The following is a 19513-nucleotide window of genomic DNA, read 5'->3' as shown; positions in this document are numbered from 1 at the left end:
CTCTCTCTCTCTCTCTCTCTCCTCCAGTCTCTCTCTCTCTCTCCCCCAGTCTCTCTCTCTCTCTCTCTCTCTCTCTCCTCCAGTCTCTCTCTCTCTCTCTCTCTCTCTCCTCCCAGTCTCTCTCTCTCTCTCTCTCTCTCCTCCAGTCTCTCTCTCTCTCTCTCTCTCTCTCTCCCCCAGTCTCTCTCCCTCTCTCCTCCAGTCTCTCTCTCTCTCTCCTCCAGTCTCTCTCTCTCTCTCTCTCTCTCCTCCAGTCTCTCTCTCTCTCTCTCTCCTCCAGTCTCTCTCTCTCTCTCTCTCTCTCCTCCAGTCTCTCTCTCTCTCTCTCTCTCTCTCCTCCAGTCTCTCTCTCTCTCTCTCTCTCTCCTCCAGTCTCTCTCTCTCTCTCTCTCTCTCTCTCTCCCCCAGTCTCTCTCCCTCTCTCCTCCAGTCTCTCTCTCTCTCTCCTCCAGTCTCTCTCTCTCTCTCTCTCTCTCTCCTCCAGTCTCTCTCTCTCTCTCTCTCTCTCTCCTCCAGTCTCTCTCTCTCTCTCTCTCCTCCAGTCTCTCTCTCTCTCTCTCTCTCTCTCCTCCAGTCTCTCTCTCTCTCTCTCTCTCTCTCCTCCAGTCTCTCTCTCTCTCTCTCTCTCTCTCCTCCAGTCTCTCTCTCTCTCTCTCTCTCCTCCAGTCTCTCTCTCTCTCTCTCTCTCTCTCTCCCCCAGTCTCTCTCTCTCTCTCCCCCAGTCTCTCTCTCTCTCTCCCCCAGTCTCTCTCTCTCTCCCCCAGTCTCTCTCTCTCTCTCTCTCTCTCCCCAGTCTCTCTCTCTCTCTCCCCCAGTCTCTCTCTCTCTCTCCTCCAGTCTCTCTCTCTCTCTCTCTCTCTCTCCCCCAGTCTCTCTCTCTCTCTCCCCCAGTCTCTCTCTCTCTCTCCTCCAGTCTCTCTCTCTCTCTCCTCCAGTCTCTCTCTCTCTCCCCCAGTCTCTCTCTCTCTCTCCTCCAGTCTCTCTCTCTCTCTCTCTCTCTCCCCCCAGTCTCTCTCCCTCTCCTCCAGTCTCTCTCTCTCTCTCCTCCAGTCTCTCTCTCTCTCTCTCTCTCTCCCCCAGTCTCTCTCCCTCTCCCCCAGTCTCTCTCTCTCCCCCAGTCTCTCTCTCTCTCTCCTCCAGTCTCTCTCTCTCTCTCTCTCTCTCCCCAGTCTCTCTCCCTCTCCCCCAGTCTCTCTCTCTCCCCCAGTCTCTCTCTCTCTCTCCTCCAGTCTCTCTCTCTCTCTCTCTCTCTCTCTCCCCCAGTCTCTCTCCCTCTCCCCCAGTCTCTCTCCCTCTCCCCCAGTCTCTCTCCCTCTCGTCTGTGTTCAGCAGGCTGAGGCCGATGAGACCAGAAAACAACGTTTATTTGTGTGGACAGCTGCTCAGAGAGAGAGAGAGAGAGAGAGTGCATTAGTAGTAGTGTCCTCAAGTGTGTGTGTGTCTATGTAGGCCTAGCCCAATATGTATGCATGTGTGTGTAAGTGAGCTTATGTTCAGCATCATGCCAAGTCTGATAGAAGATAGAGAGCTAAGGGCCAGCCTGGTTAGAAGCCCCTCCACTACTCCTAGGGACAGATATTGAGAGCTAAGGGCCAGCCTGGTTAGAAGCCCCTCCACTACTCCTAGGGACAGATATTGAGAGCTAAGGGCCAGCCTGGTTAGAAGCCCCTCCACTACTCCTAGGGACAGATATTGAGAGCTAAGGGCCAGCCTGGTTAGAAGCCCTCCACTACTCCTAGGGACAGATATTGAGAGCTAAGGGCCAGCCTGGTTAGAAGCCCCTCCACTACTCCTAGGGACAGATATTGAGAGCTAAGGGCCAGCCTGGTTAGAAGCCCTCCACTACTCCTAGGGACAGATATTGAGAGCTAAGGGCCAGCCTGGTTAGAAGCCCCTCCACTACTCCTAGGGACAGATATTGAGAGCTAAGGGCCAGCCTGGCTAGAAGCCCCTCCACTACTCCTAGGGACAGATATTGAGAGCTAAGGGCCAGCCTGGTTAGAAGCCCCTCCACTACTCCTAGGGACAGATATTGAGAGCTAAGGGCCAGCCTGGTTAGAAGCCCCTCCACTACTCCTAGGGACAGATATTGAGAGCTAAGGGCCAGCCTGGTTAGAAGCCCCTCCACTACTCCTAGGGACAGATATTGAGAGCTAAGGGCCAGCCTGGTTAGAAGCCCCTCCACTACTCCTAGGGACAGATATTGAGAGCTAAGGGCCAGCCTGGCTAGAAGCCCCTCCACTACTCCTAGGGACAGATATTGAGAGCTAAGGGCCAGCCTGGTTAGAAGCCCATCCACTACTCCTAGGGACAGATATTGAGAGCTAAGGGCCAGCCTGGTTAGAAGCCCCTCCACTACTCCTAGGGACAGATATTGAGAGCTAAGGGCCAGCCTCGTTAGAAGCCCCTCCACTACTCCTAGGGACAGATATTGAGAGCTAAGGGCCAGCCTGGCTAGAAGCCCTCCACTACTCCTAGGGACAGATATTGAGAGCTAAGGGCCAGCCTGGTTAGAAGCCCCTCCACTACTCCTAGGGACAGATATTGAGAGCTAAGGGCCAGCCTAGTTAGAAGCCCCTCCACTACTCCTAGGGACAGATATTGAGAGCTAAGGGGCCAGCCTGGTTAGAAGCCCCCTCCACTACTCCTAGGGACAGATATTGAGAGCTAAGGGCCAGCCTGGTTAGAAGCCCCTCCACTACTCCTAGGGACAGATATTGAGAGCTAAGGGCCAGCCTGGTTAGAAGCCCCTCCACTACTCCTAGGGACAGATATTGAGAGCTAAGGGCCAGCCTGGTTAGAAGCCCCTCCACTACTCCTAGGGACAGATATTGAGAGCTAAGGGCCAGCCTGGTTAGAAGCCCCTCCACTACTCCTAGGGACAGATATTGAGAGCTAAGGGCCAGCCTGGTTAGGAAGCCCCTCCACTACTCCTAGGGACAGATATTGAGAGCTAAGGGCCAGCCTGGTTAGAAGCCCCTCCACTACTCCTAGGGACAGATATTGAGAGCTAAGGGCCAGCCTGGTTAGAAGCCCCTCCACTACTCCTAGGGACAGATATTGAGAGCTAAGGGCCAGCCTGGTTAGAAGCCCCTCCACTACTCCTAGGGACAGATATTGAGAGCTAAGGGCCAGCCTGGTTAGAAGCCCCTCCACTACTCCTAGGGACAGATACTGAGAGCTAAGGGCCAGCCTGGTTAGAAGCCCCTCCACTACTCCTAGGGACAGATATTGAGAGCTAAGGGGCCAGCCTGGTTAGAAGCCCCTCCACTACTCCCTAGGGACAGATATTGAGAGCTAAGGGCCAGCCTGGCTAGAAGCCCCTCCACTACTCCTAGGGACAGATATTGAGAGCTAAGGGCCAGCCTGGTTAGAAGCCCCTCCACTACTCCTAGGGACAGATATTGAGAGCTAAGGGCCAGCCTGGTTAGAAGCCCCTCCACTACTCCTAGGGACAGATATTGAGAGCTAAGGGCCAGCCTGGTTAGAAGCCCCTCCACTACTCCTAGGGACAGATATTGAGAGCTAAGGGCCAGCCTGGCTAGAAGCCCCTCCACTACTCCTAGGGACAGATATTGAGAGCTGGGCCAGCCTGGTTAGAAGCCCCTCCCACTACTCCTAGGGACAGATATTGAGAGCTAAGGGCCAGCCTAGTTAGAAGCCCCTCCACTACTCCTAGGGACAGATATTGAGAGCTAAGGGCCAGCCTGGTTAGAAGCCCCTCCACTACTCCTAGGGACAGATATTGAGAGCTAAGGGCCAGCCTGGTTAGAAGCCCCTCCACTACTCCTAGGGACAGATATTGAGAGCTAAGGGCCAGCCTGGTTAGAAGCCCTCCACTACTCCTAGGGACAGATATTGAGAGCTAAGGGCCAGCCTGGTTAGAAGCCCTCCACTACTCCTAGGGACAGATATTGAGAGCTAAGGGCCAGCCTGGTTAGAAGCCCCTCCACTACTCCTAGGGACAGATATTGAGAGCTAAGGGCCAGCCTGGTTAGAAGCCCCTCCACTACTCCTAGGGACAGATATTGAGAGCTAAGGGCCAGCCTGGTTAGAAGCCCTCCACTACTCCTAGGGACAGATATTGAGAGCTAAGGGCCAGCCTGGTTAGGAAGCCCCTCCACTACTCCTAGGGACAGATATTGAGAGCTAAGGGCCAGCCTGGTTAAAAGCCCTCCACTACTCCTAGGGACAGATATTGAGAGCTAAGGGCCAGCCTGGCTAGAAGCCCCTCCACTACTCCTAGGGACAGATATTGAGAGCTAAGGGCCAGCCTGGTTAGAAGCCCCTCCACTACTCCTAGGGACAGATATTGAGAGCTAAGAGCCAGCCTGGTTAGAAGCCCCTCCACTACTCCTAGGGACATATATTGAGAGCTAAGGGCCAGCCTGGTTAGAAGCCCCTCCACTACTCCTAGGGACAGATATTGAGAGCTAAGGGCCAGCCTGGTTAGAAGCCCCTCCACTACTCCTAGGGACAGATATTGAGGAGCTAAGGGCCAGCCTGGTTAGAAGCCCCTCCACTACTCCTAGGGACAGATATTGAGAGCTAAGGGCCAGCCTGATTAGAAGCCCCTCCACTACTCCTAGGGACAGATATTGAGAGCTAAGGGCCAGCCTGGTTAGAAGCCCCTCCACTACTCCTAGGGACAGATATTGAGAGCTAAGGGCCAGCCTGGTTAGAAGCCCCTCCACTACTCCTAGGGACAGATATTGAGAGCTAAGGGCCAGCCTGGTTAGAAGCCCCTCCACTACTCCTAGGGACAGATATTGAGAGCTAAGGGCCAGCCTGGTTAGAAGCCCCTCCACTACTCCTAGGGACAGATATTGAGAGCTAAGGGCCAGCCTGGTTAGAAGCCCCTCCACTACTCCTAGGGACAGATATTGAGAGCTAAGGGCCAGCCTGGCTAGAAGCCCCTCCACTACTCCTAGGGACAGATATTGAGAGCTAAGGGCCAGCCTGGTTAGTAGCCCATCCACTACTCCTAGGGACAGATATTGAGAGCTAAGGGCCAGCCTGGTTAGAAGCCCCTCCACTACTCCTAGGGACAGATATTGAGAGCTAAGGGCCAGCCTCGTTAGAAGCCCCTCCACTACTCCTAGGGACAGATATTGAGAGCTAAGGGCCAGCCTGGCTAGAAGCCCCTCCACTACTCCTAGGGACAGATATTGAGAGCTAAGGGCCAGCCTGGTTTAGAAGCCCCTCCACTACTCCTAGGGACAGATATTGAGAGCTAAGGGCCAGCCTAGTTAGAAGCCCTCCACTACTCCTAGGGACAGATATTGAGAGCTAAGGGCCAGCCTGGTTAGAAGCCCTCCACTACTCCTAGGGACAGATATTGAGAGCTAAGGGCCAGCCTGGTTAGAAGCCCCTCCACTACTCCTAGGGACAGATATTGAGAGCTAAGGGCCAGCCTGGTTAGAAGCCCCTCCACTACTCCTAGGGACAGATATTGAGAGCTAAGGGCCAGCCTGGTTAGAAGCCCCTCCACTACTCCTAGGGACAGATATTGAGAGCTAAGGGCCAGCCTGGTTAGAAGCCCCTCCACTACTCCTAGGGACAGATATTAGAGCTAAGGGCCAGCCTGGTTAGAAGCCCCTCCACTACTCCTAGGGACAGATATTGAGAGCTAAGGGCCAGCCTGGTTAGAAGCCCCTCCACTACTCCTAGGGACAGATATTGAGAGCTAAGGGCCAGCCTGGTTAGAAGCCCCTCCACTACTCCTAGGGACAGATATTGAGAGCTAAGGGCCAGCCTGGTTAGAAGCCCCTCCACTACTCCTAGGGACAGATATTGAGAGCTAAGGGCCAGCCTGGCTAGAAGCCCCTCCACTACTCCTAGGGACAGATATTGAGAGCTAAGGGCCAGCCTGGTTAGAAGCCCCTCCACTACTCCTAGGGACAGATATTGAGAGCTAAGAGCCAGCCTGGTTAGAAGCCCCTCCACTACTCCTAGGGACATATATTGAGAGCTAAGGGCCAGCCTGGTTAGAAGCCCCTCCACTACTCCTAGGGACAGATATTGAGAGCTAAGGGCCAGCCTGGTTAGAAGCCCCTCCACTACTCCTAGGGACAGATATTGAGAGCTAAGGGCCAGCCTGGTTAGAAGCCCCTCCACTACTCCTAGGGACAGATATTGAGAGCTAAGGGCCAGCCTGATTAGAAGCCCCTCCACTACTCCTAGGGACAGATATTGAGAGCTAAGGGCCAGCCTGGTTAGAAGCCCCTCCACTACTCCTAGGGACAGATATTGAGAGCTAAGGGCCAGCCTGGCTAGAAGCCCCTCCACTACTCCTAGGGACAGATATTGAGAGCTAAGGGCCAGCCTGGTTAGAAGCCCCTCCACTACTCCTAGGGACAGATATTGAGAGCTAAGGGCCAGCCTGGTTAGAAGCCCTCCACTACTCCTAGGGACATATATTGAGAGCTGAGGGCCAGCCTGGTTAGAAGCCCCTCCACTACTCCTAGGGACAGATATTGAGAGCTAAGGGCCAGCCTGGTTAGAAGCCCCTCCACTACTCCTAGGGACAGATATTGAGAGCTAAGGGCCAGCCTGGTTAGAAGCCCCTCCACTACTCCTAGGGACAGATATTGAGAGCTAAGGGCCAGCCTGATTAGAAGCCCCTCCACTACTCCTAGGGACAGATATTGAGAGCTAAGGGCCAGCCTGGTTAGAAGCCCTCCACTACTCCTAGGGACAGATATTGAGAGCTAAGGGCCAGCCTGGTTAGAAGCCCCTCCACTACTCCTAGGGACAGATATTGAGAGCTAAGGGCCAGCCTGGTTAGAAGCCCCTCCACTACTCCTAGGGACAGATATTGAGAGCTAAGGGCCAGCCTGGCTAGAAGCCCTCCACTACTCCTAGGGACAGATATTGAGAGCTAAGGGCCAGCCTGGTTAGAAGCCCCTCCACTACTCCTGGGACAGATATTGAGAGCTAAGGGCCAGCCTGGTTAGAAGCCCCTCCACTACTCCTAGGGACAGATATTGAGAGCTAAGGGCCAGCCTGGTTAGAAGCCCTCCCACTACTCCTAGGGACAGATATTGAGAGCTAAGGGCCAGCCTGGCTAGAAGCCCCTCCACTACTCCCTAGGGACAGATATTGAGAGCTAAGGGCCAGCCTGGTTAGAAGCCCCTCCACTACTCCTAGGGACAGATATTGAGAGCTAAGGGCCAGCCTGGTTAGAAGCCCCTCCACTACTCCTAGGGACAGATATTGAGAGCTAAGGGCCAGCCTGGCTAGAAGCCCCTCCACTACTCCTAGGGACAGATATTGAGAGCTAAGGGCCAGCCTGGTTAGAAGCCCCTGCTCCAGGGACATGGTTCACTGGCTCCTGAGAGGAGAAAGACCCTCAGGTTGTACTACACAGGCTCTTACCTGGGCATAGTCCCTCTCCAACTGGCCCTTCTTCAGACTGTATGTCCTAGAGAGAGAGACAGAGAGAGAGACAGAGAGAGAGGTTACAGTTGATAGACAAAAGGAGATCAACCATTGACTGTGCTGCAGATGGAGTAGTGTGACAGAATGTAAACCAGGCTAGAACACACCTCCCAGTGAAACACTACCAGGCTACATGACTGGAGGATGGAAGCATGGGAATCTCACTACCAGGCTACATGACTGGAGGAACATAGCATGGGAATCTCACTACCAGGCTACATGACTGGAGGATGGAAGCATGGGAATCTCACTACCAGGCTACATGACTGGAGGATGGAAGCATGGCAATCTCACTACCAGGCTACATGACTGGAGGATGGAAGCATGGCAATCTCACTACCAGGCTACATGACTGGAGGATGGAAGCATGGGAATCTCACTACCAGGCTACATGACTGGAGGATGGAAGCATGGGAATCTCACTACCAGGCTACATGACTGGAGGATGGAAGCATGGCAATCTCACTACCAGGCTACATGACTGGAGGATGGAAGCATGGGAATCTCACTACCAGGCTACATGACTGGAGGATGGAAGCATGGGAATCTCACTACCAGGCTACATGACTGGAGGATGGAAGCATGGGAATCTCACTACCAGGCTACATGACTGGAGGATGGAAGCATGGGAATCTCACTACCAGGCTACATGACTGGAGGATGGAAGCATGGCAATCGCACTACCAGGCTACATGACTGGAGGATGGAAGCATGGCAATCTCACTACCAGGCTACATGACTGGAGGAACATAGCATGGGAATCTCACTGGTATATTCTCCCTAGCAACATAGTCACAACTGTTCCCGTCAAACACTGCTTTATGAACCATTTCAATCAAAATGACTCTGATTGATCTTTAAAAGGACAACCAAAGCAATGTTTTCAGCTCAACATCCTTGTGCATGTGTCGTGTGTCGTGTGTGTAATGCGTTTGTGTGTATGTGTGTGTGTTCTCTTCTAAGCCATGTGGCGGAGCAGGGCGAAGTACATTCTACTATCATTTAGTGTTCTGGAGGGGATTTCTGTTGGTTTGGTCCATTGCCAAGAGACGGAGAGAGGGAAGGCAGGGAGAGAGGGAGAAAGAGAGAGAAAGAGGGAGAAAGGAGAGCAGAGTGAAAGAGGGTGGACTCAGCGACCGCACGGTTATGCAAGCCAGGAATTTCTGTCTCTCTCTCTCCCGTCCCTCATCTCCCCTCCCTCCCTCATTCCCTTTCTGTCCCTCTCTCTCTCCCCCGTCCCTCATCTCCCCTCCCTCCCTCCCTCAGTCCCTCTCTCTCTCTCCCCGTCCCTCATCTCCCCTCCCTCCCTCCCTCAGTCCCTCTCTCTCTCTCCCCCGTCCCTCATCTCCCCTCCCTCCCTCCCTCCGTCCCTTTCTGTCCCTCTCTCTCTCCCCGTCCCTCATCTCCCTCCTCCCTCCCTCCCTCAGTCCCTCTCTCTCTCCCCGTCCCTCATCTCCCCTCCCTCCCTCCCTCCCTCCCTCAGTCCCTCTCTCTCTCTCCCCGTCCCTCATCTCCCCTCCCTCCCTCCCTCAGTCCCTCTCTCTCTCTGCCCCGTCCCTCATCTCCCCTACCTCCCTCCCTCCCTCCCTCAGTCCCTCTCTCTCTCTGCCCCGTCCCTCATCTCCCCTACCTCCCTCCATCCCTCCCTCAGTCCCTCTCTCTCTCTGCCCCGTCCCTCATCTCCCCTACCTCCCTCCCTCAGTCCCTCTCTCTCTCTGCCCCGTCCCTCATCTCCCCTCTCTCCCCCGTCCCTCAGTCCCTTTCTGTCCCTCTATCCCGCCCTCCTCCCATCCCCCATACATCCGCCAGAGCGGGACAGTGGAGCCCTTATCACAGCAAAGGAATGCATGGAATCCAAACATAGATATACTATAACATAGATAGGCCTAGTATTACATCATAGATGTGACATATCCTCAGTCACCGCCTGTACAGTCGTGGTCAAAAGTTTTGAGAATGACACAAGTATTGGTCTTCACAAAGTTTACTGCTTCAGTGTTTTTAGATATTTTTGTCAGATGTTACTATGGTATACTGAAGTATAATTACAAGCATTCCATAAGTGTCAAAGGCTTTTATTGACAATTACATTAAGTTTACGCAAAAAGTCAATATTTGCAGTGTTGACCCTTCTTTTTCAAGACCTCTGCAATCCGCCCTGGCATGCTGTCAATTAACTTCTGGGCCACATCCATTCTGGCATAATCAATGCTTGGAGTTTGTCAGAATTTGTGGGTTTTTGTTTGTCCACCCGCCTCTTGAGGATTGACCACAAGTTGTCAATGGGATTAAGGTCTGGGGAGTTTCCTGGCCATGGACCCAAAATGTCGATGTTTTGTTCCCCGAGCCACTTAGTTATCACTTTTGCCTTATGGCAAGGTGCTCCATCATGCTGGAAAAGGCATTGTTCGTCATCAAACTGTTCTTGGATGGTTGGGAGAAGTTGCTCTCTGAGGATGTGTTGGTACCATTCTTTATTCATGGCTGTGTTCTTAGGCAAAATTGTGAGTGAGCCCACTCCCTTGGCTGAGAAGCAACCCCACACATGAATGGTCTCAGGATGCTTTACTGTTGGCACGACACAGGACTGATGGTAGCGCTCACCTTGTCTTCTCCGGACAAGCTTTTTTCCGGATGCCCCAAACAATCGGAAAGGGGATTCATCAGAGAAAATGACTTTACCCCAGTCCTAAGCAGTCCAATCTCTGTACCTTTTGCAGAATATCAGTCTGTCCCTGATGTTTTTCCTGGAGAGAAGTGGCTTCCTCACTGCCCTTCTTGACACCAGGCCATCCTCCAAAAGTCTTTGCCTCACTGTGCGTGCAGATGCACTCACACCTGCCTGCTGCCATTCCTGAGCAAGCTCTGCACTGGTGGTGCCCCGATCCCACAGCTGAATCAACTTTAGGAGACGGTCCTGGCGCTTGCTGGACTTTCTTGGGCGCCCTGACGCCTTCTTCACAACAATTGAACCTCTCTCCTTGAAGTTCTCGATGATCCGATAAATGGTTGATTTAGGTGCAATCTTACTAGCAGCAATATCCTTGCCTGTGAAGCCCTTTTTGTGCAAAGCAATGATGACGGCACGTGTTTCCTTGCAGGTAACCATGGTTAACAGAGGAAGAACAATGATTTCAAGCACCACCCTCCTTTTAAAGCTTCCAGTCGGTTATGCTAACTCAATCAGCATGACAGACTGATCGCCAGCCTTGTCCTCGTCAACACTCTCACCTGTGTTAACGAGAGAATCACTGACATGTCAGCTGGTCCTTTTGTGGCAGGGCTGAAATGCAGTGGAAATGTTTTTTGGGGATTAAGTTCATTTTCATGGCAAAGAGGGACTTTGCAATTAATTGCAATTCATCTGATCACTCTTCATAACATTCTGGAGTATATGCAAATTGACATCATAAAAACTGAGGCAGCAGACTTTGTGAAAATTAATATTTGTGTCATTCTCAAAACTTTTGACCACGACTATACAGTCTCATCACATCATATTGCCCTGTATCAGAGTGGCATTCAGAGACCATGACCATACCAGTCACACACACAGACTAGGGTTGGGCGCTATTCAGATTTGAATACCGTCATACTGTTTCTGTACCATACCAGGGTATACAGTATTACCTGAAGTGAACACAAGGGGCCAAGAAGCTTGACCTTGACATCTAGCCACTTAGTTAGCTAGTTAACAAACCAAATGCATAGCTGGAGCCCTGAGCTGGATATCATTTATTTGTCACACCTTAGATTTTTTATAGTTATACTTCACTTCTAGTTATAAGCAGTAGATAAAGAAGGGGCTAAGGTGGTGGGTGTGGCAGGGAACATGGTAATGGACACGGTCAGCCAATTGGTGCAGCTGAATTTTAGAGAACATTTTAGAGGCCCCCCATCTGGGCAGTTCTCTCACAGCTGAGAGAAAATGTTTTAGTTTTAAAGCCAATTTCCTGCATTTCGCCATGGCTAATGCGGTGTTAACATAATAACAAAATCAATACTGCTAAATTAATTGTTTGGGGAATTTAAAATTCTCCCTGACTATCAAGCTTTTATTCTGGTGATTGTTAGTTCTCCAATATTATATTATTAAAAAATATATAGGCCCATTATATTTTCTACATACTTTATATCTGGTTTTACTGGTTTAAGTTTACACTGAATTTGTTTTCTATCCCTGAAATAAACGTTAAATAAAAGATAACAAGACATTTGTTGAATGGTTGAAAAAACGAGTTTGAATGACTCCAACTTAAGTGTATGTAAACTTCCGACTTCAACTGTATATTATATATATATATATATATATATATATATATATATACACACACACATATACACACACACACATATACACACACACACACACACACAGTGGGGAGAACAAGTATTTGATACACTGCCGATTTTCCTACTTACAAAGCATGTAGAGGTCTGTAATTTTTATCATAGGTACACTTCAACTGTGAGAGACGGAATCTAAAACAAAAATCCAGAAAATCACATTGTATGATTTTTAAGTAATTCATTTGCATTTTATTGCATGACATAACTATTTGATCACCTACCAACCAGTAAGAATTCCAGCTCTCACAGACCTGTTAGTTTTTCTTTAAGAAGCCCTCCTGTTCTCCACTCATTACCTGTATTAACTGCACCTGTTTGAACTCATTACCTGTATAAAAGACACCAGTCCACACACTCAATCAAACAGACTCCAACCTCTCCACAATGGCCAAGACCAGAGAGCTATGTAAGGACATCAGGGATAAAATTGTAGACCTGCACAAGGCTGGGATGGGCTACAGGACAATAGGCAAGCAGCTTGGTTAGAAGGCAACAACCGTTGGCGCAATTATTAGAAAATGGAAGAAGTTCAAGATGACGGTCAATCACCCTCGGTCTGGGGCTCCATGCAAGATCTCACCTCGTGGGGCATCAATGATCATGACGAAGGTGAGGGATCAGCCCAGAACTACACAGCAGGACCTGGTCAATGACCTGAAGAGAGCTGGGACCACAGTCTCAAAGAAAACAATTAGTAACACACTACGCCGTCATGGATTAAAATCCTGCAGCGCACGCAAGGTCCCCCTGCTCAAACCAGCGCATGTCCAGGCCCGTCTGAAGTTTGCCAATGACCATCTGGATGATCCAGAGGAGGAATGGGAGAAGGTCATGTGGTCTGATGAGACAAAAATAGAGCTTTTTGGTCTAAACTCCACTCGCCGTGTTTGGAGGAAGAAGAAGGATGAGTACAACCCCAAGAACACCATCCCAACCGTGAAGCATGGAGGTGGAAACATAATTCTTTGGGGATGCTTTTCTGCAAAGGGGACAGGACGACTGCACCGTATTGAGGGGAGGATGGATGGGGCCATGTATCGCGAGAACTTGGCCAACAACCTCCTTCCCTTAGTAAGAGCATTGACGATGGGTCGTGGCTGGGTCTTCCAGCATGACAATGACCCGAAACACACAGCCAGGTTTCGGGGTTGTCCAAATATCTGTACCAAATATTAAGTTCTGCCAAATACTTGTTCTCCTCACTGTATATATACAGTGGGGAGAACAAGTATTTGATACACTGCCGATTTTGCAGGTTTTCTTACTTACAAAGCATGTAGAGGTCTGTAATTTTTATCATAGGTACACTTCAACTGTGAGAGACGGAATCAAATTTTTTTATGATTTTTAAGTAATTAATTTGCTTTTTATTGCATGACATAAGTATTTGATACATCAGAAAAGCAGAACTTAATATTTGGTACAGAAACCTTTGTTTGCAATTACAAAGACCATACGTTTCCTGTAGGTCTTGACCAGGTTTGCACACACTGCAGCAGGGATTTTGGCCCACTCCTCCATACAGACCTTCTCTATATCCTTCAGGTTTCGGGACTTTCAGCTCCCTCCAAAGATTTTCTATTGGGTTCAGGTCTGGAGACTGGCTAGGCAACTCCAGGACCTTGAGACGCTTCTTACGGAGCCACTCCTTAGTTGCCCTGGCTGTGAGTTTCGGGTCGTTGTCATGCTGGAAGACCCAGCCACGACCCATCTTCAATGCTCTTACTGAGGGAAGGAGGTTGTTGGCCAAGATCTCGCGATACATGGCCCCATCCATCCTCCCCTCAATACGGTGCAGTCGTCCTGTCCCCTTTGCAGAAAAGCATCCCCAAAGAATGATGTTTCCACCTCCATGCTTGGGATGGTGTTCTTGGGGTTGTACTCATCCTTCTTCTTCCTCCAAACACGTCGAGTGGAGTTTAGACCAAAAAGCTCTATTTTTGTCTCATCAGACCACATGACCTTCTCCCATTCCTCCTCTGGATCATCCAGATGGTCATTGGCAAACTTCAGACGGGCCTGGACATGCGCTGGCTTGAGCAGGGGGACCTTGCGTGCGCTGCAGGATTTTAATCCATGACGGCGTAGTGTGTTACTAATGGTTTTCTTTGAGACTGTGGTCCCAGCTCTCTTCAGGTCATTGACCAGGTCCTGCCGTGTAGTTCTGGGCTGATCCCTCACCTTCCTCATGATCATTGATGCCCCACGAGGTGAGATCTTGCATGGAGCCCCAGACCGAGGGTGATTGACCGTCATCTTGAACTTCTTCCATTTTCTAATAATTGCGCTAACATTTGTTGCCTTCTCACCAAGCTGCTTGCCTATTGTCCTGTAGCCCATCCCAGCCTTGTGCAGGTCTACAATTGTATCCCTGATGTCCTTACACAGCTCTCTGGTCTTGGCCATTGTGGAGAGGTTGGCATCTGTTTGATTGAGTGTGTGGACAGGTGTCTTTTATTCAGGTAACGAGTTCAAACAGGTGCAGTTAATACAGGTAATGAGTGGAGAACAGGAGGGCTTCTTAAAGAAAAACTAACAGGCCTGTGAGAGCCGGAATACTTACTCGTTGGTAGGTGATCAAATACTTATGTCATGCAATAAAATGTAAATTAATTACTTAAACATCATACAATGTGATTTTCTGGATTTTTGTTTTAGATTTCATCTCTCAGTTGAAGTGTACCTATGATAAAAATTACAGACCTCTACATGCTTTGTAAGTAGGAAAACCTGCAAAATCGGCAGTGTATCAAATACTTGTTCTCCCCACTGTATTTACACACACACACACACACACACACACACACACACACTACCAGTCAAAAGTTTGGACAAACCTACTCATTCAAGGGTTTTTCTTTATTTTTTCTATTGTTTTTACATTGTAGAATAATAGTGAAGACATTAAAACTATGAAATATCACATATGGAATCATGTAGTAAACAAGATTATTTTCTTTCACTCTGCTGCTTTTCCTTCGCTCTGCCGTCCGACTCATCCCAAACCATCTCAATTGGGTTGAGGTCGGGGGATTGTGGAGGCCAGGTCATCTGATGCAGCACTCCATCACTCTCCGTCTTGGTAAAATAGCCCTTACACAGCCCGGAGGTGTGTTGGGTCATTGTCCTGTTGAAAACAAATGATAGTCCCACTAAAACCAAACCAGTTGGGATGGCGGATCGCTGCAAAAGGCTGTGGTAGCCATGCTGGTTAAGTGTGCCTTGAATTCTAAATAAATCACAGACAGTGTCACCAGCAAAGCTCCCCCACACCATAACACCTCATTCTCCATGCTTTACGGTGGGAACTACACATGCGGAGATCATCCGTTCACCCACACCGTGTCTCACAAAGACACAGTGGTTGGAACCAAAAATCTCCAATTTGGACTCCAGACCAAAGGACACATTTCCACCGGTCTAATGTCCATTGCTCGTGTTTCTTGGCCCAAGCAGGTCTCTTCTTCTTATTGGTGTCCATTAGTGGTTTCTTTGCAGCAATTCGACCATGAAGGCCTGATTCACAGAGTCCCCTCTGAACAGTTGATGTTGAGATGTGTCTGTGACTTGAACTCTGTGAAGCATTTATTTGGGCTGCAATTTCTGAGGCTGGTAACTCTAATGAACTTATCCTCTGCAGCAGAGGTAACTCTGGGTCTTCCATTCCTGAAGTGGTCCTCATGAGAGCAAGTTTCATCATAGCGCTTGATGGTTTTTGGGACTGCACTTGAAGAAACGTTCAAAGTTCTTAAAAATGTTCCGTATTGACTGACCTTCATGTCTTAAAGTACTGATGGACTGTCATTTCTCTTTGCTTATTTGAGCCGTTTTTGCCATAATATGGACTTGGTCTTTTACCAAATAGGGCTATCTTCTGTATACCCCCCCTACCTTGTCACAACACAACTGATTGGCTCAAATGCATTAATGAGGAAAGAAATTCCACAAATTCACTTTTAACAAGGCACACCTGTTAATTGAAATGCATTCCGGGTGACTACCTCATGAAGCTGGTTGAGAGACTGCCAAGAGTGTGCAAAGCTTTCATCAAGGCACAGGGTGGCTACTTGATTCCATATGTGTTATTTCATAGTTTTGATGTCCTCACTATTATTCTACAATGTAGAAAATAGTCCCCCCCAAAAAATACTTGAATGAGTAGGTGTGTCCAAACTTTTGACTGGTACTGTATGTATGTATGTACACTGCTCAAAAAAATAAAGGGAACACTAAAATAACACATCGTAGATCTGAATGAATGAAATAATCTCATTAAATACTTTTTTCTTTACATAGTTGAATGTGCTGACAACAAAATCACACAAAAAGTATCAATGGAAATCAAATTTATCAACCCATGGAGGTCTGGATTTGGAGTCACCCTCAAAATTAAAGTGGAAAACCACACTACAGGCTGATCCAACTTTGATGTAATGTCCTTAAAACAAGTCAAAATGAGGCTCAGTAGTGTGTGTGGCCTCCACGTGCCTGTATGACCTCCCTACAACGCCTGGGCATGCTCCTGATGAGGTGGCGGATGGTCTCCTGAGGGATCTCCTCCCAAACCTGGACTAAAGCATCCGCGAACTCCTGGACAGTCTGTGGTGCAACGTGGCATTGGTGGATGGAGCGAGACATGATGTCCCAGATGTGCTCAATTGGATTCAGGTCTGGGGAACGGGCAGGCCAGTCCATAGCATCAATGCCTTCCTCTTGCAGGAACTGCTGACACACTCCAGCCACATGAGGTCTAGCATTGTCTTGCATTAGGAGGAACCCAGGGCCAACCGCACCAGCATATGGTCTCACAAGGGGTCTGAGGATCTCATCTCTGTACCTAATGGCAGTCAGGCTACCTCTGGCGAGCACATGGAGGGCTGTGCGGCCCCCCAAAGAAATGCCACCCCACACCATGACTGACCCACCGCCAAACCGGTCATGCTGGAGGATGTTGCAGGCAGCAGAACGTTCTCCACGGCGTCTCCAGACTCTGTCACGTCTGTCACGTGCTCAGTGTGAACCTGCTTTCATCTGTGAAGAGCACAGGGCACCAGTAGCGAATTTGCCAATCTTGGTGTTCTCTTGCAAATGCCAAATGTCCTGCACGGTGTTGGGCTATAAGCACAACCCCTACCTGTGGACGTCGGGCCCTCATACCACCCTCATGGAGTCTGTTTCTGACCGTTTGAGCAGACACATGCACATTTGTGGCCTGCTGGAGGTAATTCTGCAGGGCTCTGGCAGTGCTCCTCCTGCTCCTCCTTGCACAAAGGCGGAGGTAGCAGTCCTGCTGCTGGGTTATTGCCCTCCTACGGCCTCCTCCACGTCTCCTAGTAGCGCCTCCATGCTCTGGACACTACGCTGACAGACACAGCAAACCTTCTTGCCACAGCTCGCATTGATGTGCCATCCTGGATGAGCTGCACTACCTGAGCCACTTGTGTGGGTTGTAGACTCCGTCTCATGCTACCACTAGAGTGAAAGCACCGCCAGCATTCAAAAGTGACCAAAACATCAGCCAGGAAGCATAGGAACTGAGAAGTGGTCTGTGGTCACCACCTGCAAAACCAGTCCTTTATTGGGGGTGTCTTGCTAATTGCCTATAATTTCCACCTGTTGTCTATTCCATTTGCAAAACAGCATGTGAAATTTATTGTCAATCAGTGTTGCTTCCTAAGTGGACAGTTTGATTTCACAGAAGTGTGATTGACTTGGATTTATATTGTGTTGTTTAAGTGTTCCCTTTATTTTTTTGAGCAGTATATATATATATATATATATATATATATACACATACATACAGTTGAAGTCGGAAGTTTACATACACTTAGGTTGGAGTCATTAAAACTCGTTTTTCAACCATTCCACAAATTTCTTGTTTACCAACTACGGTTTTGGCAAGTCGGTTAGGACATCTACTTTGTGCATGACAAGTAATTTTTCCAACAATTGTCATGGCTTTAGAAGCTTCTGATAGGCTAATTGATATCATTTGAGTCAATTGGAGGTGTACTTGTGGATGTATTTCAAGGCCTACCTTCAAACTCAATGCCTCTTTGCTTGACATCATGGGAAAATCAAAAGAAATCAGCCAAGACCTCAGAAAAAAATGTGTAGACCTCCACAAGTCTGGTTCATCATTGGGAGCAATTTCCAAACGCCTGAAGGTACCACCTTCATCTATACAAACAATAGTACGCAAGTATAAACACCATGGGACCATGCAGCCATCATACCGCTCAGGAAGGAGACGCGTTCTGTCTCAAAGAGATTAACGTACTTTGGTGCGAAAAGTGCAAATAAATCCCAGAACAACAGCAAAGGACCTTGTGAAGATGCTGGAGGAAACGGGTACAAAAGTATCTATATCCACAGTAAAACGAGTCCTATATCGACATAACCTGAAAGGCCGCTCAGCAAGGAAGAAGCCACTGCTCCAAAACTGCCATAAAAAAGCCAGACTACGGTTTTCAACTGCACATTGGGACAAATATTGTACTTTTTGGAGAAATGTCCTCTGGTCTGATGAAACAAAAATAGAACTGTTTGGCCATAATGACCATCGTTATGTTTGGAGGAAAAAGGGGGTGCTTGCAAGCCTAAGAACACCATCCCAACAGTGAAGCACGGGGGTGGCAGCATCATGCTGTGGCGGTGCTTTGCTGCAGGAGGGACTGGTGCACTTCGCAAAATAGATGGAATCATGAGGAAGGAAAATTATGTGGATATATTGAAGCAACATCTCAAGACATCAGTCAGGAAGCTTGATCGCAAATGGGTCTTCCAAAAGGACAATGACCCCAAGCATACTTCCAAAGTTATGGCAAAATGGCTTAAGGACAACAAAGTCAAGGTATTGGAGTGGCCATCACAAAGCCCTGACCTCAATCCTATAGAACATTTGTGGGCAGAACTGAAAAAGCGTGTGCGAGCAAGGAGGCCTACAAACCTGACTCAGTTACACCAGCTCTGTCAGGAGGAATGGGCCAAGATTCACCCAACGTATTGTGGGAAGCTTGTGGAAGGCTACCTGAAACATTTGACCCAAGTTAAACAATTTAAAGGCAATGCTACCAAATACTAATTGAGTGTATGTAAACTGACCCACTGGGAATGTGATGAAAGAAATAAAAGCTGAAATAAATCATTCTCTCTACTATTCTGACATTTCACATAATGTGGTGATCCTAACTGACCTAAGACAGGGAATTTTTACTAGGATTAAATGTCAGGAATTGTGAAAAACTGAGTTGAAATGTATTTGGCTAAGGTGTATGTAAACTTCTGACTTCAACTGTATAGGGCCTCCTGTAGCTCAGTTGGTAGAGCATGGTGCTTGCAATGCCAGGGTTGTGGGTTTGTTTCTCACGGGGGGCCAGTATGAAAAATGTATGCATTCACTAACTGTAAGTTGCTCTGGATAAGAGCGTCTGCTAAATGTCTAAAATATATATATATATATATATATATATATATATATGAGACATGTCTGGACATAAAAACATATGAAATTAAACACAAACAACTAACATCCATACAGGGTGTGTTCTTCCTCTGGTCAGTGAAAGCTGATCTGGTTCTGAGTCAGATCCCTTGGGCCAGCTGGTGTGTGTGTGTGTGTGTGTGTGTGTGTGTGTGTGTGTGTGTGTAAAACAAACACACAGAAACACATTTTCCCAGGACAGTTAAACCAGCACAGTCATGTTACGAGCTCAACTTCCGC

General features: G+C 48.8%; 1 protein-coding gene across 1 annotated transcript in view; it reads right to left on the bottom strand.

Annotated features, from left to right (window-relative positions):
* LOC121566923 (F-BAR and double SH3 domains protein 2) overlaps nt 1-19513 on the bottom strand; it is an 83411-nt gene that overhangs the window by 46187 nt on the left and 17711 nt on the right. Inside the window, 1 exon segment of the mRNA XM_045213849.1 lies at nt 7378-7423. Within this exon segment, the coding sequence (XP_045069784.1) occupies nt 7378-7423 (46 nt within the window).

The sequence above is a fragment of the Coregonus clupeaformis genome, chromosome 5 (assembly GCF_020615455.1).
Source record: "Coregonus clupeaformis isolate EN_2021a chromosome 5, ASM2061545v1, whole genome shotgun sequence".
Lineage (NCBI taxonomy): Eukaryota > Metazoa > Chordata > Actinopteri > Salmoniformes > Salmonidae > Coregonus > Coregonus clupeaformis.
The sequence above is the reverse complement of the archived record's forward strand: the minus strand, read 5'-3'. Positions and strand labels throughout refer to the sequence as shown.